We start from the raw sequence: 24,684 nt of genomic DNA, 5'->3' as shown, positions 1-24,684 counted from the left end.
AAGGACAGAGAAAAGGCGCCATGAAATAAAATCTGATTCCTTTATTGGAATGGAGGCCGCAAAACTTGCTGTTCGCATCTTACCTGATTTCTCTTGTCACAAACCATAAACATTGCGCTCGATCTGTCACAGCAGAGCGCTCATCGTCGCATGGTGTACAAACTCCTGCATGTTTCCAAGTAAAAGAGTTACCACTCCAACTGTACATTGGTAAACAAACCTCAAAGCTTACTTTTTTGAACACCACCATGTAAACAACCACAGGTAGAAATTTACCTTGGGCGACGGCGCTAAGCGGGTGGTATCGTTTCGGCCGCATGTTCTACGCCCCGCTCGGTATTTAGTTCTATCGAAATCAGTGGAACTGACTATCGGGCAGGAAGCATAATGGGCGGCCAATACGATAGCGCGCGATTTGTGCTATTGGCCACCACGAATTTCTACCCCATCCCCCCCATGCATTCAGATGTAGAATACTTAACATGAATGTTTTATCACAGTTACATGATTTCATCTCCTTGGCAGCGACAAGGCCAGTTTCACTTCTGTACTGAAGATAGTAGCTGTCAAGTGTACTCTATTTACATTGGGAACATTTATGTTATTTTCCATTGATATTTTGAACTCATGGTGTGGTTTCCCTGATGGCTCATTTACTGAACTATACAGACCAGCAAGGTATCTGGGTCAATCCTTGATCGACACTGAATTAGTCTGATTTCTGTTGGAGTGACAGTAGAGGCACTAAGGTTGACGTCATCACCCCCTAATTAAGGGTGAATATAGGAAAAGCCAACTAGGGTTTTCAATCCTCTTGTTATCCAGTGACTCCTGCTGAAAATTCCACATATGTGGCTGTTGGGGAGGATTGGGTTGGAGTCAGCTGTGATAGCCTCACAAGGAAATAGCCTGGCAGGACACATTGTGTAGCCTAATGTGTGAAGATTCACCACTTCCTTAAGATAGCAGAGGTCTGCTGGTATCTGTCGAACTGTTAAGTTACATAAGAAATAGGAGCAGGAGTCGGCCCTTCGAGCCTGCTCCACCATTCAATAAGATCATGGCTGATCTTCTACCTCAACTCCACTTTCCCGCCCTATCCCTTGATTTCCCCTAGAGTCCAAAAATCTATCGATCTCTGTCAACGACTGAGCATCCACAGCTCTCTGGGGTAGAGAATTCCAAAGATTCACAACCCTCTGAGTGAAGACATATTTCCCCATCTCAGTCCTAAATGGCCGACCCCTTAGTCTGAATTATGAGGGGCCGAGATAGAGTGGATAGGAAGGACCTATTTCTCCTAGCAGAGAAGTCAATAACCAGGGGCACAGATTTAAAGTAATTGGTAGAAGGATTAGAGGGGAGTTGAGGAGAACTTTCTTCACCCAGAGGGTGGTGGGGGTCTGGAACTCACTGCCTGAAAGGGTGGTAGAGGCAGAAACCCTCATCACATTTAACAAGTACTTGGATATGCTGTAACCTACACAGACACTATGGGCCAAATGGCCTCCTTCTGTGCCGTAAACGTCTATGATTCTATGACTCCCCAGGCAGGGGAAACATCCTCCCAGCATCTACCCTGTCAAGCCCCTTAACATATGCCACCACCTCATGGGGTGAGGGAATCATACATCTGATTATCAATGATCGTAGAGATGGTGCAAACTGGGAGCCAGTGGGCACAGACTTCCTCACACCTGGTCAGCAATGTTTTGAGTTTTGCGCAAAGATAGATCAAGTTATTTATGATTTATTTGGAAGTTCTCTTCCTTGTGCAATATACGTGACCTGGGTTTATTTTATTTGTGGTAAAGACTGCATCATTCAGTTGATCTGTCACTAGCATTGGCAACCCTCCAGGAATTAAAGATTAATCTCTACAACACTGCGGAGAGCAAAAACCCAGGAGAAAAATCACAGGAGCGTTAAAAATTGTGTTTTAAAAAAATATTTCTTTGAATATTTTTTTTATTAGTTATAAAAATATCAGACGTGGGAAACAATGCTGTTTGACTAGCGGTCAAGAATCATCCAATTGGGAAATGAAGAGTCGAATCACTTTCCAACTGGCCGTGGGAAGGCGGTGTGCCGCCAGTATAGACATGTCGGGCGACCAAAGGCAGGAATGTGCGGGCAGGGCGATCGGAGGCAGGAGGCCATGTGATGGCACCTCATAGGAATGCGTCCAACCAGAATTAGCAACCCCTGTCTCTCACTCTTACCAATAAGTGTTAGCTTGGCCCAGTGGTGGCACTGTCAACTTTGGTCAGAAAGTTGTGGGGTTGAAGCCCCAATCCAGAACTTGAGCACATCACTTGGGCTACACTTTCAGTGCACCACTGAGGGAGAGGTCCATTCTCAAAGGTGCTATCCTTTGGATGAGACATTAAATCACGGCCCCCCGTCCAGCTGCTCAGGTAAATGCCAAAAATCCCACGTCACTTTCTCGGAGAAGAACAGGGAATTGTCCTGGAGTCCTGGCCAACATTCATCTCTAAACCAACAGCATCAAACAAGATCAACTGGTCATTCATTTCATTGTGGTTTGTAGGATCTTGCTGTATAGAAATTGGCTGTTACGTATGCCTACAAAACATTAGTAAGAGATTATTCCTAATATTCACAACATTTCATATGAATTTAACTGACCTCAAAGAGAGGAGAACATTAATATTGTAACTGGAATATTTAATCAACTGTTTAGCATTTATCACAAAACTGACGAGGTGTTTTCAAGACTGCGATCAGTAGATCTTTGTTATGTAAGGGATGTATCAAGCGATGTGGAACAGTGACAGGTAAATGAAGTTCAGGTACAGATCATCCTTGATCTAATTGAATGGTGGTACAGGCCTACCCCTGTGTCTAGTTTCGTATGTTCCTTATTTACATTAGTGACTGCTTTAAGAAGTAATTAATTGGCTGTGAAGCACCTTGGAATGTTCTGATGGTGTGAGAAGCACGATATAAATGCAAGTCTTTCTCCCTTCACTAGTATCAGCTGAATTTCCTGTGTATATTTTTTAACTAGACATAGCTTCATAAGATGGTCAATATTCATTGAGCTTAAGTTGTTTACCAAAAGTATTGTTGCAGGATATTTTAACAACTTTACAAATACACATATATTAAAATTTTATATCCTATTTCTTTCAGATTGAGTATGAACACAATTGAGGACGAATCTGGCACAGTTACCTTGGAAACAATCAGCTCAGTAACTCTAGCCCAGGACACTGAAGGCAATCTGATCCTACATTGCCCTCAAAACGGTATGGATAAGTTGGATCATTCATACATTTTTTTTAATTGATTTTTTTTTTTAAGAGTCTTCGTAGACAATAGGCTCCATATATATATTGCTGGATATATGTGCTGGGAATGAAGCATTGTTTTATTTTTTTCTCCTTCTCATTCTTTTTCTGCATCTCTGCCTCTTTCTCTTTTGGGTGGTGGGTGGCTTAGCAAAGAAGGCAAAGGCTGCAGCTGAAGTTTCCCATGGCAGGTGCATGGTGCCAGTCCAGAGAAAGATCCAGCCAGGGGCCACAGGCCAGCACGTAGATGCCTTCTGGGCCACAGGTGGCGGATGGTCAGGTGGGTGGGGAGGAGGGGGGGGGGGGATGGTGGGAAGGGAAGACTGAAGATCCTGCTTTATCAAGACAGCAAATACTGGAGGCTATAAGAACTACATATTCTTTCTATCAAATGTAGATTTGGAATCTGAAGACAATCAAGAACCCCTACACAAAAGGCTTTGTTTGTCGGCCGAAGATGACGCTAGTCTTGAATCCACGGGTATCACTGGCCCATTTGCAGCAGTGCAGTCAGTTGTTACACTCCCAAGTAAGGTCATTACAAATATTTTCTGTAGTTCATTAATGTACTGTCCTTAGATTTCCAGAAGGCATTTGATAAGGTGCCACATCAAAGGTTATTGCAGAAAATAAAAGCTCATGGTGTAGGGGGTAACATATTGGCATGGATAGAAGATTGGCCAGCTAACAGGAAACAGAGAGTAGGCATAAATGGGTCATTTTCTGATTGGCAAGATGTAACGAGTGGTGTGCCACAGGGATCAGTGCTGGGGCCTCAACTTTTTACAATTTATATAAATGACTTGGATGAAGGGACCGAAGGTATGGTTGCTAAATTTGCTGATGACACAAAGATAGGTAGGAAAGTAAATTGTGAAGAGGACATAAGGAGGCTACAAAGGGACATAGGTTAAGTGAGTGGGCAAAGATCTGGCAAATGGAATACAATGTGGGAAAATGTGAAATTGTCCATTTTGGCAGGAAGAATAAAAAAGAAGCATTATCTAAATGGTGCGAGATTGCAGAGCTCGGAGATGCAGAGGGATCTGGGTGTTCTAGTGCATGAATCACTAAAGGTTACTATACAGGTACAGCAAGTAATTAGGAAAGCTAATAGAATGTTATTGTTTATTGCGAGGGGAATTGAATACAAAAGTAGGGAGGTTATGCTTCAGTTATACAGGGCATTGGTGAGACCACATCTGGAGTACTGTGTACAGTATTGGTCTCCTTATTTAAGGAAGGATGTAAATGCGTTGGAAGCAGTTCAGAGAAGGTTTACTAGACTAATACCTGGAATGGGCGGGTTGTCTTATGAGGAAAGGTTGGACAGGCTAGGCTTGTATCCGCTGGAGTTTAGAAGAGTAAGAGGTGACTTGATTGAAACATATAAGATCCTGAGGGGTCTGGACAGGGTGGATGTGGAGAGGATGTTTCCTCTTGTGGGAGAATCTAGAACTAGGGGTCACTGTTTAAAAATAAGGGGTCGCCCATTTAAAACAGAGATGAGGAGAAATTTTTTCTCACAGAGGGTCGCGAGTCTTTGGAACTCTCTTCCTCAGAGGGCGGTGGAAGCAGAGTCTTTGAATATTTTTAAGGCAGAGGTAGATAGATTCTTGGTAAGCAAGGGGGTGAAAGGTTATCGGGGGTAGGCGGGAATGTGGAGTAATCGGATCAGCCATGATCTTATTGAATGGCGGAGCAGGCTCGAGGGGTCGAGTGGCCGACTCCTGCTCCTAATTCGTATGTTAGTTAATTTTGTCTTGTATAAATATGACTTTGAGTTCTTGTGCTCATCAAATAATGTCACTCAATTCTTCTGACTGTTGCAGTTAAGAATCAGTTTGTATAAACTGCCTGCTCAGTGATATTCAGGATTGTTCAACATTACAAGTCTGCTGCATTATTTTCAATAACACTACATTCAAAATTGTAATTCATACGAAAGCTGATTGTGACAAAGATTGAAAGGATAATGCCAATTGGCACTTTAAAAAAAAAAACTATTTTTTACAAAGTATGTTTTCTATTGGTAATAATTACAAAAATGTGAAATTCCAAGCTATTTTTATACAATGTAAAAAGAAAATAATTTTGCTATGTATGTTTTTGTTAAGTGAGCTTATCTGTTCCCAATTCTGCCCCCTTATTGCATTAGAATCAATATGGTAGCATTGCTACTTACATGAGAACATAAGAATTAGGAGCAGGAGTCGGCTATACGGCCCCTCGAGCCTGCTCCGCCATTCAATAAGATCATGGCTGATCCTCAACTCCATTTTCCTGCTCGATCCCCATATCCCTTGATTCCCTTTAGTATCCAAAAATCTATCGATCTCTGTCTTGAATATACTCAACGACTGAGCATCCACAGCCCTCTGGGGTAGAGAATTCCAGAGATTCACAACCCTCTGAGTGAAGAAATTTCACCTCATCTCAGTCCTAAATCTCTCCACATTCAACAGCTCTGTCATCCCAGGAATCAATCTAGTGAACCTTCATTGCACCCCCCTCTAAGGTAAGTATATCCTTCCTTACATAAGGAGACCAAAACTGTGCCCAGTACTCCAGGGGTGGTCTCACCAAGGCCCTGTACAATTGTAGCAAGACTTCCTTCCTCTTGTACTCCAACCCCCTTGCAGTCAAAGCCAATACTTATGAATACTTCATGGGAACAACACAGGGAATGACGAAAATGATTTGTCGGAAATCTTCCATCTCAAAGGTAGAGTTGAGAAATCCTTGAAGAAGCCACTGTCAAGAAAGATAACCTCTAGAGGAAACCACTTCTCGAGCGTCCACCCACATGGCCATAGGAACACAGGAACAGGAGGAGGCCATTCAGCCCCTCGAGCATGTTCCGCCATTCGATGAGATCATGGCTGATCTGCGATCGAACTCCTTATACCCGCCTTTGGCCCATCTCCCTTAATACCATTGGTTAACAAAAATCTATCAATCTCCGATTTAAAATTAACAATTGATCTAGCATCAAGTGCCGTTTGCGGAAGAGATTTCCAAACTTCTACCACCCTTTTTGTGTAGAAGTGTTTCCTAATTTCACTCCTGAAAGGTCTGGCTCTAATTTTTAGACTATGCCCCCTAGTCCTAGAATCCCCAACCAGCGGAAATAGTTTCTCTCTATCTACCCTCTCTGATCCCCTTTAGTATCTTGAAAACTTCAATCAGATCACCCCTTAACCTTCTAACTTCTAGGGAATACAGCACTAATTTGTGTAATCTCTCCTCGTAACTTAACCCTTGGAGTCCGGGTATCATTCTGGTAAACCTACGCTGCACTCCCTCCAAGGCCAATAGATCCTCCCTAAGGTGTGGTGCCCAGAACTGCTCACAGTGCTCCAGGTGTGGTCTAACCAGGGTTTTGTACAGCTGCAGCATAACTTCTACCCCCTTGTATTCTGGTCCTCTAGATATAAAGGCCAGCATCCCATTAGTCTTTTTGATTATATTCTGTACCTGTCCATGACATTTTAATGATCGATGTACCTGGACCCCCGAGTCTCTTTGGACCTCCACTGTTTTTAGCTTTTCACCATTTAGAAAGTCCCCTGTTCTCTCCTTTTTAGGTCCAAAGTGGATGACCTCACATTTGCTTACATTGAAATCCATTTGCCACAGTTTTGCCCATTCACTTAATCTGTCAATATCCTTTTGTAATTTTATGCTTTCATCTACACTGCCTACAATGCCTCCTATCTTTGTGTTATCGGTAAATTCAGATATATGACTTTCTATGCCATCATCTAAATCGTTAATAAATACTGTGAATAGTTGAGGCCCCAACACAGATCCCTGCGGGACACCACTTGTCACATCCTGCCAATTAGAGAACCTGCCCATTATCCCTACTGCCTGTCTCCTGCCACTCAGCCAATTTCCTAACCAGGTCAATAATTTGCCTTTAATTCCGTGGGCTCCTACCTTAGTTAACAGTCTCTTATGTGGAACTTTATCAAATGCCTTCTGGAAGTCCACATAAATAACATAATTAGACATTCCCCTGTCCACTACTTTAGTCACATCTTCAAAAAATTCAATCAGCTTTGTCGGGCATTACCTACCTTTCACAAATCCATGCTGGCTCTCTCTGATCAACTGAAAAATGTTGAGGTGTTCAGTCACCCTATCCTTAATTATAGACTCTAGCAATTTCCCCACAACAAATGTTAGTCTAACTGGTCTATAATTGTCCGGTTCCCCTCTCTCGCCATTCTTAAAAAGCGGAGTGACATGTGCAATTTTCCAATCTAAAGGGATGGTTCCTGAATCTAGAGAACTTTGGAAGATTATAGTTCGGGCATCTGCAATATGCTCACCTACTTCCTTTAAAATCCTGGGATGGAAACCATCTGGTCCTGGGGATTTGTCACTCTTTAGTGCCATTATTTTCTTTATTACTGTTATTTTATCCACGTTAATTTTATTGAGTCCCTGTGCCCGATTCAGTATTAGTTTCTTTGGGATTTCTGGCATGTTATTCACTTCCTCTACTGTAAATACTGACGCAAAGTAATTATTCAACATGTCCGCCATTTCCCCATCGTCATCGACAATATCACCACTTTCAGTTTTTAAGGGTCCAACATTGCTCCTGACCAGCCTCTTTTTCCGAATGTAACTATAAAAATTATTCGTACTGATTTTGATCCTTTGCAAGTTTCTTTTCATACTCCCTTTTTGTAGCTCTTACTGTCAGTTATGCATACTGATCTACAAATACACGGGGACTTCAGTGGAACGAAATATCGGTCAGGACGGTGGCATAGTGGTTAGCACTGTTGCCTCACAGCGCCAGGGACCCAGGTTCGAATCCGGCCTCGGGTGACTGTCTGTGTGGAGTTTGCACATTCTCCCCGTGTTTGCGTGGGTTTTCTCCGGGTGCTCCGGTTTCCTCCCACAGTCCAAAGATGTGCGGGGTTAGGTTGATTGGCTATGATAAATTGACCCTTAGTGTTAGGGGGATTAAATACGTGGGGATAGGGTGGGATATGTGTTGGTGTAGGGGTTACGGGAATCGGGTGGGATATGTGTCGGTGCAGGCTCGATGGGCCGAAATGGCCTCTATCTGCACTGTGGGGTTTCTGTGATTCTGTGAGGACGTGTAATGGGGGGGGGGGGCCATGTGATTACGACCCAAGACAAATTTCTACCCTCACATCTTCTAGCCTGACCTTGTGAAAGTGGGTTCGGAGTCCTGCCGTTGTGTTGCAAACAAAAGAGCTGCACAATGTTTTAATGAATTTTAAATGAACAAATCATTTGAAAAGAAAATTGACCATGACCCTGGTATGTAAACATTGCACTTTATAATATTGCTATACATTTCTACACGTGGGGACTACAGCATTAAACTTATCCAAATAGCATCGGTGAGGAAATTATCTTTATAGTCTGTGAAAACTGCATTGCTTAAATTTAAGAATATTGAAATGAGCTAGCTTTAAAAAAAAAAAAAAAATTTTAATAATTAATTGAGCTAGCCTTGGCACATTGGATAGAGTATTTAGTGTTGGTAACAGATTAAACTGTTCTAAACACTTAGCGGAATTAACTTCCCTCTCGGCCTTCCCTACAGTATGAGGAAGCCTTTAACGTACAACTGATGTATTTTACATACATTCTGTTCTTTTACTAAAATAATCGTCCAGGAGTTCTGAAATATATAGTAAATGAAAACCTCAAATACAATAGTGTTTTATAGAATCATAGATATTTACGGCACAGAAGGAGGCCATTCGGCCCATCGTGTCCGTGCCGGCCGACAAAGAGCTCTCCAGCCTAATCCCACTTTCCAGCTCTTGGTCCGAAGCCCTGCAGGTTACGGCACTTCAAGTGCATATCCAAGTACTGTTTAAATGTGATGAGGGTTTCTGCCTCTCCCACCCTTTCAGGCAGTGAGTTCCAGACCCCCACCACCCTCTGGGTGAAAAAAGTTCTCCTCAAATCCTTCTACCAATTATTTTAAATCTATGTCTGTATATATCAATTGTATGGAAAAATATATGAACGTCCTTACTTCTGAAGGATGGTGTCAGCTCCCCAAAAGAAAACACGGCTATTGATGTAGAAAATGTTTTTTGATTTGCACACAGTAAAGGAGACAACGTACTAGTAAGCAATATTCCCTCTAATTTTGTTTGGCGCCACACGGGCCATTCAAAATACCGCGCATGCGCGGTTTGTGTATTGAGAAGCGGACTGCGCAGGATCCCTGGAGCACAGTGCGGCCGCGCAACTTACAGGGAACATTGCTAGTAAGTTAACAGGAACTAAAAAATATATATATAGGTAAAATTTGCAGGGCTAAGGGGAATGAGCAGGCCAGTGGGACTAATTGGAGAGCTCTTTCAAAGTCCCGGTGCAGGCACAATGGACCGAATGGGCTCCTTCTGTGCTGTATGGTTATAAGAAAAATATATGGAGCATTGAGAGTTCTTGAGACATTGTGCTTGTAGCATGCCCAGCTCCAAAGGAACAGAAATACGATGACCTCATGGAACCTCTAAGATCGCCGCCCAGAACCTCTTTACTCCCAGTTTGAACACCTGTAATTTAGATTGAACGGAGCTCTGTTGCCCCCCCCCCCACCCCAAGTATTGTTCCTGTTTAAAGGAGCATTCCAAAGTAAAGCTTTACAGTGGTCTTTAGCTGTGCCAGTAATTGCCCTGCAAGAAAACTTCCACAGTACAGTACCGACTACCATAAACATCCCTGTTAGAGCAATGGGGATAATTTAATCATGGCATCTTGGTTTATTCGTTTTCGGAATTGGCTTGTTTTTCAATTCCCTCGGTTTCTCTGTTACAATATTCTGGACCTTTGTGCAATTTTTTTGTTCACAGTTTCAGACAGCGATCAGAGTTTTGAGGTAACCATGACGGGAGAGGCAGCTTCCGAGCTGACTCACACGACTGAAATTGAAGACGGTGAAACCATTACTCAGATACAGGTGAGTGTTCCTTCCAGGAAAAGTCTCCTGTTGCAAGCTATTAAGAAGAAAAACCATCAGTTAATTTTGAAGTCTCTTAAGTGAACATTTGTTTCCTTATCATCATGCTGTCACCTACTTTTGCTCCCATTTCAAAGTTATAAATGATTGATGGTCAGTATGGGCTATGGGACAAGAATTAAAAAATTCTTATTTAAGAATTACCTTGGTATAAGCTTCTTATTTCTATCACGGTACATAAAGTGATAAAAATTTGAGGTATAGTTTTTAGCTATTTTGTCTGAAGGCATGCCTCTAAGGGAAGGGGTGAGCCGTTCAGTTCAAATACAAACGTTTTGTGTCGTTTGTTCTCATATTATTGATTGGTAGCTTTCTTGAATTTAAATATATTTGTGCCAGACTAAAACAGAATTTAAGAACATAAGAAATAAGAGCAGGAGTCGGCCATACGGCCCCTCGAGCCTGCTCCACCACACGGCCCCTCGAGCCTGCTCCGCCACTCGGCCCCTCGAGCCTGCTCCGCCACACGGCCCCTCGAGCCTGCTCCGCCACTCGGCCCCTCGAGCCTGCTCCGCCACACGGCCCCTCGAGCCCGCTCCGCCACTCGGCCCCTCGAGCCCGCTCCGCCACACGGCCCCTCGAGCCCGCTCCGCCACACGGCCCCTCGAGTCCGCTCCGCCACACGGGCCCTCGAGCCTGCTCCGCCATTCATAAGATCATGGCTGATCTTTGACCTCAACTCCACTTTCCCGCCCGATCCCCATAGCCCTTGATTCCCCGAGAGTCCAAAAATCCCATCGATCTCTTAATTATCAGCCTATCTTTTGGAACCTTTTGAAATGAATCTCTCTGGAGCTTTCGATGGGTGTTTGTCTGGGGCCTTCAAAGAGAGTTAGTGAGGCAGCTTTGGTAGTCGATGAGGAGAGGAAAAATAATTGCTAATTAAAAAAAATTAAACTACTTTCATTTTCCAAACAGAAAATGCTGGAAACACTCAGCAGGCCAGGGCAGCATCTGTGGAGAGAGAAACAGAGTTAACGTTTCAGGTCGATGACCCTTCGTCAGAACTGGAAAAAGTTGGAGATGGAACAGATTTTTAAGCAAGTGTAGGGGCAGAGAAAAGGGGGGAGGGGAGGAAAGAACAAAAGGGAAGGTCCGTGATAAAAGACAAAAGGGGTGATGGTGCGAAGCGAAAGGAGATGGTAATGGGACAAGTTAAGAAACAAAAGATGAGTCAAGATGAAGTGTAAATGGCACTGGCAGAATGATCGACAGCTGCCATGTGAGAGATGCCTTGATGCTGGAAACTAGTCACTATTTTGTATTTCATATGTAACAATTCATGTTGGGAATTTGCCTTGTGCTCATTTTTTCAGCTTTTCAAGTGTTCTGGCATGTGTGGTATGTGCAGCAATCCGTAATCGTCTGTTTAAATCTGGCTATCTGAAAGCATACTTTGGAATACTTCCCAGAATATCTAAAAGTGCTTTCAAGCCTCTTTCCCGTATAGTCATGTTTGAAGGTCTGCAATACAGAGATAACAGCACACTAGTATGATCCGAGTATTGTGCTCTGCAGGGAAATAGTTTGACATGAATAAAGTTTTACTGCATATAGGAAGACTGTGTGAAAAGAATAGCGCAATTTTTAATGTCAGCACTTACTAATGAAGGATATATTGGCCTTGGAGGGAGTGCAGCGTAGGTTTACCAGAATGATACCCGGACTTCAAGGGTTAAGTTACGAGGCGAGATTACACAAACTAGGGTTGTATTCACTAGAATTTAGAAGGTTAAGGGGTGATCTGATCGAAGTTTTCAGGATATTAAGGGGAACAGATAGGGTAGAGAGAGAGAAACTATTTCCGCTGGTTGGGGATTCTAGGACTAGGGGCATAGCCTAAAAATTAGAGCCAGACCTTTCAGGAGTGAAATTAGGAAACACTTCGACACACAAAGGGTGGTAGAAGTTTGGAACTCTCTTCCGCAAACAGCAATTGATGCTAGATCAATTGTTAATTTTAAATCTGAGATTGATAGATTTCTGTTAACCAAAGGTATTAAGGGATATGGGGCAAAGGCGGGTATATGGAGTTAGGTCGTAGATCAGCCATGATCTCATTGAATGGCAGAACAGGCTCAAGGGGCTGAATGGCCTCCTGTTCCTGTGTTCCTATCCTGAGGGCAGTTTTCACCATCACCGCCTGGGCAATAATCTGGTGGAATGGATCGCTGGCCAGTTGTAGAGCTCATTTCAGCCCCAATGGGTTGAAAACCGGGTGGATTCTAAAATGGTCCGGTGATCCACTTATCTGATTACTGCCCAGACAGTGAAGGTGGAAATTACCCTCTTGCTGAGGAAATGATGAGAACGGTTGCAGGCAATGTTACCGCTAAGGTGCGCGCGGCCGCGCAGTAATCTGAAAGGTCCCATGCAGGCCGCTCACCAGCTTTTATATTGTAAACAACGCGCATGTGCAGAAATTTAAAGGGACCGCGCATTAAAAGAATCCGGGCGCGCAGAAACAAAGTGCAGTGTACTGGGAACAAAGCGCAGCGTACTGGGAACAAAGCGCAGCGTACTGGGAACAAAGCGCAGCGTACTGGGAACACTGGTTGTACTGGGAACAAAGCGCAATGTACTGGGAACACTGGTTGTACTGGGAACAAAGCGCAATGTACTGGGAACACTGGCTGTACTGGGAACAAAGCGCAGCGTACTGGGAACAAAGCGCAGCGTACTGATAACAAAGTACAGTGTACTGGGAACACTGGTTGTACTGGGAACAAAGCGCAGTGTACCAGGAACACTGGTTGTACTGGGAACAAAGCGCAGCGTACTGGGAACAAAGCGCAGCGTACTGGGAACAAAGTACAGTGTACCGGGAACACTGGTTGTACTGGGAACAAAGCGCAGCGTACTGGGAACAAAGCGCAGCGTACTGGGAACACTGGTTGTACTGGGAACAAAGCGCAGCGTACTGGGAACAAAGCGCAGCGTACTGGGAACACTGGTTGTACTGGGAGCAAAGTGCAGCGTACTGGGAGCAAAGTGCAGCGTACTGGGAACACTGGTTGTACTGGGAACAAAGTGCAGCGTACTGGGAACAAAATGCAGCGTACTGGGAGCACTAGTTGTACTGGGAACAAAGCGCAGCGTACAGGGAACACTGGTTGTACTGGGAACAAAGCGCAGCATACTGGGAACAAAGCGCAGCGTACTGGGAACAGCGCAGCGTACTGGGAACACTGGTTGTACTGGGAACAAAGCGCAGCGTACAGGGAACACTGGTTGTACTGGGAACAAAGTGCAGCGTACTGGGAACAAAGTGCAGCGTACTGGGAACACTGGTTGTACTGGGAACAAAGCGCAGCGTACTGGGAACAAAGCGCAGCGTACTGGGACATTGGTTGAAAGTTAAAGATCCCTTAGCACTATTCGAAAAAGAGCAGTTCTGATGTCCTGGCATACATTTACTCCTGAACCAACACAACCAAAAACAGCTGGTCGTTTATCTTGGAAATACTCAGCAGGTCAGGCAGCATCTGTAGAGAGAGAAATGGAGTTAACGTTTCAGATCGATGACCCTTCGACGTGAAACGTTAACTCTGTTTCTCTCTCTACAGATGCTGCCTGACCTGCTGAGTATTTCCAGCATTTTCTGTTTTTATTTCAGATTTCCAGCATTAGCAGTATTTTGCTTTTGTGCTGTGGTCGTTTATCGTGTTGCTGTCTGGGGAGACCTTGTTGTGCACATACTGGCTGCTGCATTTCCCTACATTACAACAGTGATTATCCTTTTTAAAAAGTACTTCATTTGGTGTGAAGTGCTTTGGGGATGTCCTCAGGTCATGAAAGGCGCTGTATAAATTCCAGTTCTTTTATTTCTTGTTTATTTGTAGATCTTGCACAATGAAGATCAAATGGAGGGCATTTCTCCCCAAAACAATGATGACCTTGATCCTGTTAGTCAAGCCTGGTTTACAACAAAAGAAGATAAGGATACGCTACAGAACAAAGGTAGGGACATTGTGCATCTCTCAAAATAAATTGTGCACTTTACATAGAAACATAGAAGATAGGAGCAGGAGTAGGCCACTCGGCCCCTCGAGCCTATTCCGCCATTTAATGAGATCATGGCTGATCATCCAATTTCAGTACCCTGTCCCTGCCTTCTCCCCATATCCCTTGATCCCTTTAGCCTCAAGAAATATATCTAACTCCTTCTTGAATATATTTAATGAATTGGCCTCAACTGCCTTCTGTGGTAGAGAATTCCACAGGTTCACTACTCTCTGGGTGAAGAAATTCCTCCTCATCTCTGTCCTAAATGGCTTACCCCTTATCCTTAGACTGTGACCCCTGGTTCTGGACTCCCCGACCATCGGGAACATCCTTCCTGCATCTAGTCTGTCCAGTCCTGTTAGAATTTTATAAGTTTCAATGAGATCCCCTCTCATTCTTCTAAACTCCAGCAAATATAAGCCCAGTCGACCCAGTCTTTATGTGAATGTAATCTTCATGGAAAACAAAACTGGGTTCTGCATGTATAAGCAACTAAACGAATAAAATCAGTGTATTGAACTGCAAGGAATTCTGGCTCATTCACATTTACTTTGCTTGTATCACCCTTGATTCCTTGACTGTCGCCATGTTGTCGGACTTCCAGATAGTGATTCCAACAGGATGGCGACATTTGTGGAATCGGGTGGGACTGGCGAGGTAAAGCTGAGTATCATTTGTCTATATACAAAAGCTAACCCCCTGCTTGCAGGTAATGTCATCGAGGGGCACTGTAGAAATGAGCAATAGGGAGCCAAGTATGGGATCTGGGGGCAGCATTTTCTAAACGGTAGAAAGCTAGGAACTGTGGAGGAGCAGAGAGCTTTCGGGGTCCGAGTACAGAAGTCACGAAAGGCTGGTGCACTGGTACAAAATATAATTAAGGGTGATGGAAAGTTAGCCCTTATCTCAAGAGGGCTGGAGTAAAAGGGGATGAAGTTATGCTCCAGTGGTATATAGCTCTGGTTAGACTGCATCTAAAGAAAGAAAGACTTGCATTTATACAGCGCCTTTCACGACCACCAGGCGACCCAAAGCACTTTACAGCCAATTAAGTACATTTGTTTTTGAAGTGTAGTCGCTGTGGTAATGTAGGTAATCTGGAGCACTGCGTACAGTCCTGGGCACGGTACCTCAGGCAAGATATATTGGCCTTGGAGGGGGTGATACCGGGGCTAAAAGGGTTAAATGATGAGACAGGTTGCATAGACTGGGCTTGTATTCCTTCGAGTATAGAAGGTAAAAGGGTGATCTAATCGAGGTGTTTAAGATGACTAAAGGATTTGATAATGTAGAGAGAGAGAAACTGTTTGCTCTGGGGGGGGGAGTCCAGAACAAGGGGGCATCACCTTAAAACTAGAGCCAGGCCATTCAAGGGTGATGTCAGGAAGCACTTCTTCACCGAAAGGGTAGCGGAAATTTTGAACTCTCTTCCCCAAAAAGCTGTTGAGGCTGGGGGGTCAATTGAAAATTTCAAAGCTGGGAATGATAGATTTTTGTTAGGTATGGTTACTAAGGAATATCGAGCCAAGGCTGGTAAATGGAGTTGAGATACAGATCAGCCTTGATCTAATTGAATGGCGGAACAGGCTCGAAAGGCTGAATGGCCTCCTCCTGTTCCTTTGTGTCTTCCTGTGACACAGTGGAGGCGACCATGCGACGCAGTAGCAGAAACATTTACTGGAGCTGTACTGGCTCATTGGATCAGTTAGGACTGAAACCTGAAGAGTGGCATCTGTGCATATGGATGGGAGAGGCAATGTACAGATTGAGTAAGGGAAAGGGCAGAGAAGTCAGAGAACAGGGGGCAATAGGAACTTAAATGACGGTTGAAATTGCCACTGATGAGTCATCGTCCAGTGTCTAAGTTTGAAGTAATGCTATGGCTTTACCCGACTTGCCCGATGTCAGCCGTGGCTCAGTGGGCAGTACTCTCGCCTCTGAGGCACAAGGTTGTGGGTTTGTGGTAAACCACTGTTATACCTGTCTGTATGTGTATGTGTATTCCACTAGGTACAGGTCTGGACATGCCTCGGCTGACTCCTCCCACTGTTCCAGGTATATAAGTGACTACCTCCCAGTCCCTTAGTATTCTGGACGGGTCGACCACTCGAGACTAGACCTTCATTCTTTAGTTAATAAAAGCCTGGTTGTTACTCGCTTAACCTCAGTCTTTTGAGTAATTGATGGCGCATCAGGGTTCAAGTCCCACTCCAGAGACTTGAGCACAAAAATCTAAGCTGACACTCCAGGGCAGTGCTGAGGGAGTGCCGCACTGTCAGAGGCGCCGTCTTTCAGATGAGACGTTAAACCGAGGCCCCGTCTGCTCTCTCAGGTGGACGTAAAAGATCCCACGGCCACTATTTCGAAGAAGAGCAGGGGAGTTATCCCTGGTGTCCTGGCCAATATTTATCCCTCAATCAACATCACTAAAATAGATTATCTGCCGTGTTTCCTACATTACATAGAAACATAGAAGATAGGAGCAGGAGTAGGCCATTCGGCCCCTCGAGCCTGCTCCGCCATTTAATGAGATCATGGCTGATCATCCAAATTCAGTACCCTGTCCCTGCCTTCTCCCCATATCCCTTGATCCCCTTAGCCTTAAGAAATATATCTAACTCCTTGAATTACAACAGTGACTACACTTCAAAAAGTACTTAATTGGCTGTAAAGCGCTTTGGGATGTCCTGAAGTCGTAAATACAAGTTTTTCTTTTGCATCATTTCATATTTTGGATACCTCAGTGAGGTCTCCCTTTAACTTTCTCATTTTGAAGGGTTTAAGCTTCTCTATTCTTTGCTGATTCCTTTACATTCAGGAAATAAATTGACAATCTTTAAGCCTGTCTGCATAAGATTGGCAGATTTTACAGTAGTTTTATGCTGGGAATGTTGCCATAGAAACTGGATTTAGACAATGCCAAACCTGTTTCTTTTAAACTTTTACAGTAACAGTTCCAAGGATGAGAGTGCAGAGTTATAACCTGCTGCACCACACAGCCTGTAAGATTTTCTTTTATCTTTTCAAAAGTCTGAGTGTGTTCAAGGCACCCAGTCCTTAAACCATTTGAGCTTCCGTCTGACCGTTTATAGAATTATGCAAACCCCTTTGAGTGTGCTACTTCCTTGTAATAGACCCCCCAGTCATCCCAAAAAATCTTTGTCGGGCCTCCATGGCGGCTCTTGGCGTGGTCCGTGGCCGCCATCGCGTCTCGGTGTCAGGCTGCAGCCACGGCACCACGCCGCCCGGGTGGGTTAGTGTGGGCCGTCGGAGGGTCTGCAGAGCTCGCAGCGTCCCTCCCCTTTAACAGAAGGGATGGGGCGCTGAAACGCGTCAGCGTAGCGCTCCGGCACAACCGCGCTTTGCTCTCCCGACGCCGCCCCGAGAGGAAGTAGAACGCCAGCGATACCTCGCCAGGGCGTTAAGCCGAATTTAGCGGCCAAGGCGGTACTTCCGCGCCGGGCGCTAAATCTCCAGCGATAATTCAGTTACCGCCCCACAAACGGGACATAACCAAATTTCCCCCCCCCCCATATCTCTTAATTTCTGTGTAATTTGTTTTAGGTGGTATTATTGCAACTTACTGTTCTTTTTAATGGAAGAAATGTTTCTTTATTATTGTGCATGTATCCTTCAACCACAGCTATTAGGCATTCCATTAGAACTCGCAGTGCTGTGTTGGTTTAGAGCGTCCATGTCTTTTGACTCGTACGATCTATTTAATAGTTTTGTAACTTTTCTGTTTGAATATGTTTTGCTTAATTAGATTAACAGGGTTACTTACAATTAATTACAGAAGTGAGAAAGACTTGAAAGAAAGACTTGCATTTCTATAGCGCCTTTCACGGCCACCAGACGTTCCAAAGCACTTTACAGCCAATGAAGTACTTTTTGAAGTGTAGTCACTGTTGTAATGTAGGTAATATGAGGCCACAACTGAGAGGATGAAATAGACATTGTGATCTGATAACCTGTTTACTTTAGTTACACTATTTTGTATATCGTGTGTATATGTGTGTGTATATATACAGGAAAATGAGCAATGCATTTAATCGTGCACTGTTACAGTGGTTTATCTTGTTTATTCTAATTATTATTATTTTTGCTCTCTTTATTTCAAAGTAAATATTTTCCCTCCCACTTTTCAGGTCTCCCTGTGTCTTACACCATTCCGTAGCTGTAAGAGCCAGCCGGTGACCTGCTTTCGGGCATCTGCCAGTGACACTCTTGAGCAACTTGTTAGGAGATGCCCAAGAACAGCCTGCTGTGTTGGCTTACTTTGTTTGCTTGCCTTGCCCCTTGGCGACTAGCCTCTGTTTTGTGCTTCTCCTGGTTGGCTTGCCAAGACTGGAAATTGGAAGTGAGGAATTGCTAACTTGAAGCTGTGACCTGTTACCCCACTGCACTCATTGTATTACTAGTTAAATATTTTTGAAAGTATACAAACTTTTTTTTAACAGGCCACAAGTGGAAACAGGGAATGTGGTCAAAGGAAGAAATAGACATTTTAATGAGCAACATTGAAAACTACCTACAGGTGAAGAGTTAATAAGATTGATAATGTTATTAGCCGAGACCTTTACTTATAGCTCTCTCTTTTTTGCTCTTGTCCCCTCTCGACCCCTTCTCTTCTATCACCTCCCCTTCCAGTCACCCAGTCATACCACCTTTTACTTCTCCCCTCTCAGATACTTTGTCACCCCCTAAATCACTACCCCAACCCATCACTACTCCTTTGACTTTCAACTCTCCTGCCAATATGCCAGGATTGAATTCCCTGTGAATAAATCCATAGCTACCCTCTGTGCTTCTTTGGGCATTCTCCAAAAGGCCCATCGAGGCACCCATCTTTACAAGCAGCGGTGTGGTCTTTGCCATCTAATCACACCTTGAACTCTCCTCCTACTCCTCTGGTACCTTCTCCTCCTTCGAGCACCTCATCCTGTTCCACTCCTCTCGACAAGATATCCTCAGTCATTTCCTCCCTCGGCCTCTGCACTGAAGGACTCCTCATCCTCATTGATTTCAATCGCCTTCTCTCCTCTGATTTCACTGCCCTCCTGTCTTCCTTAAACCTCTTCCTCCATATATACTCTCCTATCCATAGTCGCAGAAACCCCTCGACTTAGCTATCTCATGCAGCCCCTCAACTCCCATGATACTAAAACCATCGTCTTCGAGCACCGCCGCAAACATCATATCCTTGCCACTAATTCCACCCTCCTTCCCCAGCCATTGTTCCAGTTTGAACCAAACTGTTCACAACCTCCGAGTCTTATTTGGCCCCCAGTTGAGCTTCTGACTCCATATCTTCTCCATTGCAAAGACCACCTCCTTCCAACTCTGTAGCTGCCTGCCTGTGCCCTGGGCTCAGCCCATCAGCTATTGAAACACTCATGCCTTTGTCATCTCTCTCTCGACTCATCGAATGTCCGATGCTCCGCCCTCTGTAAACTTCAGCTCATCCAGAACTCTGCTGTCCGTGTCCTTTTCCCCACCAAGTCCCATTTGCCAATCACCTTTGTCCTCATGAAAGTAATCTGAGGAAGGATGTTCTTGCCATGGAAGGAGTGCAGCGAAGATTCACCAGGCTGATACCTGGGATGGCAGGAATGACGTATGAGGAGAGATTGTGTCGATTGGGCTTATACTCACTGGAGTATAGAAGATTGAGAGGGGATCTCATCGAAACCTATAAAATTCTGTCAGGCCTGGACAGACTAGATGCGGGAAGGATGTTTCCGATGGTCGGGGAGTCCAGAACCAGAGGTCATAGTCTAAGGATAAGGGGTAAGCCATTTAGGACTGAAATGAGGAGGAATTTCTTCACCCAGAGAGTGGTGAACCTGTGGAATTCTCTACCACAGAGGGCAGTGGAGGCCAGTTTATTAAATATATTCAAGAAAGAATTGGATATATTTCTTAAGGCTAAAGGGATCAAGGGATATGGGGAGAAGGCAGGGACAGGGTACTGAGTTTGGATGATCAGCCATGATCTCTTTGAATGGCGGAGCAGGCTCGAAGGGCCGAATGGCCTACTCCTGCTCCTATCTTCTATGTTTCTATGTAAAATGCTGGAAATACTCAGCAGGTCAGGCAGCATCTGTGGAGAGAGAAACAGAGTTAACGTTTCAGGTCGATGACCTTTCACCAGAACTGGAAAAAGTTAGAGATGGAACAGGTTTGAAGCAAGTACAGAGGCAGGGAAAGGGGGGAGGGGGAGGAAAGAATAAAAGGGAAGGTCTGTGATAGGCAGGAGAGATTAAATGACAAAAGGGATGATGGTGTGAGGCAAAAGGAGATGGTAATGGGACAAGTAAAGAAACAAAAGATGGGTCTAGAGGAGGTGTAAATGGGAATATCAAAAACATCAGCAACAGCAGCTGTCCGAAAAAATGAGGCCGAGGTTATGATCTGAAATTGTTGAACTCGATATTGAGTCCAGAAGGCTGTAAAGTGCCTAATTGAAAGACGAGGTGCTGTTCCCCGAGCTTACGTTGAGCTTCATTGGAGCAGTGTTGGAGGCTGAGGTCAGAGTGGGAGTGGAGCGGAGATTTTAAATAATCCGTGTCCTTACATTAGTTCCCAGTGCCCCAACACTTCCAGTTTAAAATTCTCATCCTCGTGTTTAATTTCCTTAATGGCCTCATCCCTCCCTACCCCTGTAACCTTCTCCAGCCCTGCTACCCCTCCCCGCTCAGAACTATCTGATCCTTTGACTTTAGACTCTTGTACATCCCCCCCACCATTGCAGCCGGCCACCTAGGACCTCCACTCTTGAATTCGCTCCCTACACCTCTCCATCTCCCTGTTTGCCTTGAAGACCCTCCTTACGTTAAGGGCTCTATATAAATGCAATTTGTTATGTGAAGGAAGAATGCCGAAGTATGTATGATTCGAATTATTATGGATATCGGAGCTTCTGAACAGTGCAACATGTTAGTACTCCAATGTCAATTTTTGCTCCTGATTTGCTTGTCTTTCCGTAGATTCATGGACTGAGCGATGCCACGGAAGTCATATTTGAAATGTCAAAAGATGAAAGGAAAGATTTCTACCGGACTATCGCGAGAGGTCTGAACCGCCCTTTGTTTGCAGTTTATCGAAGGGTGCTTCGGATGTACGACAACAGAAACCACGTGGGAAAGTATGAACAATTTGTATTTTATATTTTGATGTCATTTTTAAAAATTAAAATAATGTTGATTGGTTTTATTAACCATTCTGAACTGTTCTTGTTGTCAGGTACACTCCACAAGAAATTGAGAAGCTTAAAGAGTAAGTATTGTGCTCTGTTTTATTACTGTAACTCATTTTAAACTTTCATCCCCATTTCATCTTCTTTATTCCCAGCTTCTCCCCTCAGACTATAGCCTCCTGTCGCAAAGGACCTCTTTCTGGCCTCTGCTAATGTTATTATCTTGCCGGCTGGCATGGTATGGTGTGATCTTTATCACTTTTACACCCAGCTAAATTCTGTCAGCTAACCAAGTAAGTTACCCCTGCTTGTTGCTGTGTCTGATGACCAGGCTGGGATCAGTGTCGAGGGCAAGTCAAAGTCCAGATGTCAGCTGGTTTCTCCATCAGTTGAGCTGGACATTGACAGGTTGTGTGAACAAAGTGTCCATGTATCCAAGTTTTCTGTTTATCTGGAAATAATTCTATTTACAAGTCTATCAAAATGGTGCCTCAGTAGCATATAAATAAGCTTTATGTTTCCTTGTTATTGTTAGAAAGACTTGCATTTATACGCCGATTTTCACAAAATGAAGTGTCACTGTCGTAGGGAACGCGGCAGCCAATTGGTGCACAGTAAGCTCCCACAAACAGCAATGTGATAATGACCAGATCATCTGTTTTAGTGATGTTGATTGAGGGATAAATATTGGCCCAGGACACCCTGGAAAACTCCCCCGCTCTTCTTCGAAATAATGCCATGGGATCTTTTCGCGTCCACCTGATCCATAAGACGGCACCTCTGACAGTGCAGCGGCTCAGTACTGCCTCTCCGACAGTGCCGCGCTCCCTCAGTACTGTCCCTCCGACAGTGCCACACTCCCTCAGTACTGCCCCTCCGACAGTGCGGCGCTCCCTCAGTACTGCCCCTCCGACAGTGCCACACTCCCTCAGTACTGCCCCTCCGACAGTGCGGCGCTCCCTCAGTACTGCCCCTCCGACAGTGCAGCGCTCCCACAGTACTGGCCCTCCGACAGTGCCACACTCCCTCAGTACTGCCCCTCCGACAGTGCAGCGCTCCCTCAGTACTGCCCCTCCGACAGTGTGGCGCTCCCTCAGTACTGGCCCTCCGACAGTGCAGCGCTCCCTCAGTACTGCCCCTCCGACAGTGCGGCACTCCCTCAGTACTGCCCCTCCGACAGTGCGGCGCTCCCTCAGTACTGCCCCTCTGACAGTACGGCGCTCCCTCAGTACTGGCCCTCCGACAGTGCCACACTCCCTCAGTACTGCCCCTCCGACAGTGCAGCGCTCCCTCAGTACTGCCCCTCCGACAGTGTGGCGCTCCCTCAGTACTGGCCCTCCGACAGTGCGGCACTCCCTCAGTACTGCCCCTCCGACAGTGCGGCGCTCCCTCAGTACTGCCCCTCTGACAGTACGGCGCTCCCTCAGTACTGCCCCTCCGACAGTGCGGCGCTCCCTCAGTACTGCCCCTCCGACAGTGCAGCACTCCCTCAGTACTGCACTGGAGTGTCGGCCTGGATTTTTGTGCTCAAGCCTCTGGAGTGGGACTTGAACCCACAACCTTCTGACTCAGAGGCGAGAGTGCTGCCCACTGAGCCACGGCTGACACTTTTTGTGAGGCCATATGGGCTGTGAGATGCATCAACCAGCTACGCTTTGTGCTTGTTGTCAGCTGAACAGCGAGGTTGCAGAAACTGAATATTTCATCTTGAGCTGAGAACTTCTGTATGCCATCTCTTGGCAAGCACATTTCATGTGTGCTGGGCAATATCTTGTTGGAATTTAGGCAACTCTGGCTTTGTGTTTTGGTCGAGGACAATTTGGTGAAGGTATTAAGAATCAAATTGAACGACGCCTTTGGATGAGATGGAAATAAAAACTTAACTGACAAAACACATTGTACATTGATAGCCTGTTATGTTTCTGATTGTGTAAATAAATCTTGGTTTATTTTTCATTTGAAACTGTATTTTATATTTCAGTGTGTCTTAGGGAATCTTTAAAATGTTACTATGAACAAAGTGGTACGGTTTTCACACATTGCGCTGTAATTGTATAATTAATTGCTATTCAGCTGATCAGAATAATCACCGAGTTTCCTCACTATCTCACATCAAACAGGAAAGTAATAATTCATAGCTTAAACTATTAAAAATTAGTTCGCACATCTTGTGTGGTATTGAGACTTTCAAAAGTCTGCTATTGAAATGTTAGTAATGGGTTTATTGAAGAGATTTATTGTACAGGGTGTTGCTGGATGTTACTAGTAAAGCAAAAATGTATTGAAAATGTATTTTGCTTAATATTTAGGTTACGATCTAAACATGGTAATGACTGGGCAACGATAGGGGCAGCTCTGGGAAGGAGTGCTTCCTCAGTAAAAGACCGATGCAGGCTGATGAAAGACACTTGCAACACTGGTAAAATGATATTCTACACCTGGTAACCTAACCAAAATATAATACAACGCTATACGGTCCTTTTCGCATGTCACTTTGGCTTTAAACCAGCAGCGATGAACAGTTTATCTTATTTTAAATTCCACTGTGTAAATCGCTTTGTATTTTACAGTTGTCATGTCAGTAAAGATCCTTTGTCATCCTGTGCCCAAGTCATTGCCCTATGTTTAAGAGCCATAAAACATGTACGAGGGAAAAGACATTCACCAAACTGTTTGGTGCCTTCAGCTCTGTAAACAGAGCTGGTTACTCTGGTGAGTTGGGTAGATCGGAGCCACGGTGCACAATTAGCTCTTGCAAAAGATTTTTTGGAGTTCCATCTGTTTATCATATGACTTATTCTATATACACCTCATTTCAAACATTTCTGAAATACAGTCAGTTTTCGTGAGAGCGGATTAGAGGTAATAGCATTCAGCCACCTTCTGAAATTGGATTTTAATGCAGTAGTCTGTTTTATGCAGAAGTTTTATTAAAACATTCCAAAATTTTAAAGTATATATAAAAAATTTGGAGTGAAAACATTAAGATTTCAAGTGCGATGTACCGCAATGTACTGAAATGGTCCTTGATGCACTATTTAGGGCTAATCAAACCCTGCTGGTGTACTCCTGATTTCACTATTTTCAGGCACCCACACAGTACGCCACTCAGCCATGCATAGAGGGATTAAGAACAT

General features: G+C 44.5%; 1 protein-coding gene across 4 annotated transcripts in view; it reads left to right on the top strand.

Annotated features, from left to right (window-relative positions):
- dmtf1 (cyclin D binding myb-like transcription factor 1) overlaps positions 1-24,684 on the top strand; it is a 65,282-nt gene that overhangs the window by 13,456 nt on the left and 27,142 nt on the right. For 3 of the 4 annotated variants that reach the window (XR_015081640.1, XM_086010831.1, XM_086010829.1), the window contains exons 2-9: positions 3,157-3,272; positions 3,712-3,843; positions 10,178-10,284; positions 14,187-14,304; positions 18,810-18,886; positions 21,339-21,496; positions 21,595-21,627; positions 23,857-23,966. Coding sequence is in view for 3 of the 4 variants with exons in the window: in XM_086010831.1 (XP_085866957.1) it covers positions 3,164-3,272; positions 3,712-3,843; positions 10,178-10,284; positions 14,187-14,304; positions 18,810-18,886; positions 21,339-21,496; positions 21,595-21,627; positions 23,857-23,966 (844 nt within the window). In the remaining variant the exon portion in view is untranslated. The remainder of the gene's footprint in view (positions 1-3,156; positions 3,273-3,711; positions 3,844-10,177; positions 10,285-14,186; positions 14,305-18,809; positions 18,887-21,338; positions 21,497-21,594; positions 21,628-23,856; positions 23,967-24,684) is intronic. The other variant, XM_086010830.1, reaches the window with a different exon arrangement.

Source organism: Somniosus microcephalus, chromosome 17 (assembly GCF_052327205.1).
Source record: "Somniosus microcephalus isolate GS21.2 chromosome 17, FLI_Smic_1.0, whole genome shotgun sequence".
NCBI classification, from domain to species: domain Eukaryota; kingdom Metazoa; phylum Chordata; class Chondrichthyes; order Squaliformes; family Somniosidae; genus Somniosus; species Somniosus microcephalus.
The sequence above is the reverse complement of the archived record's forward strand: the minus strand, read 5'-3'. Positions and strand labels throughout refer to the sequence as shown.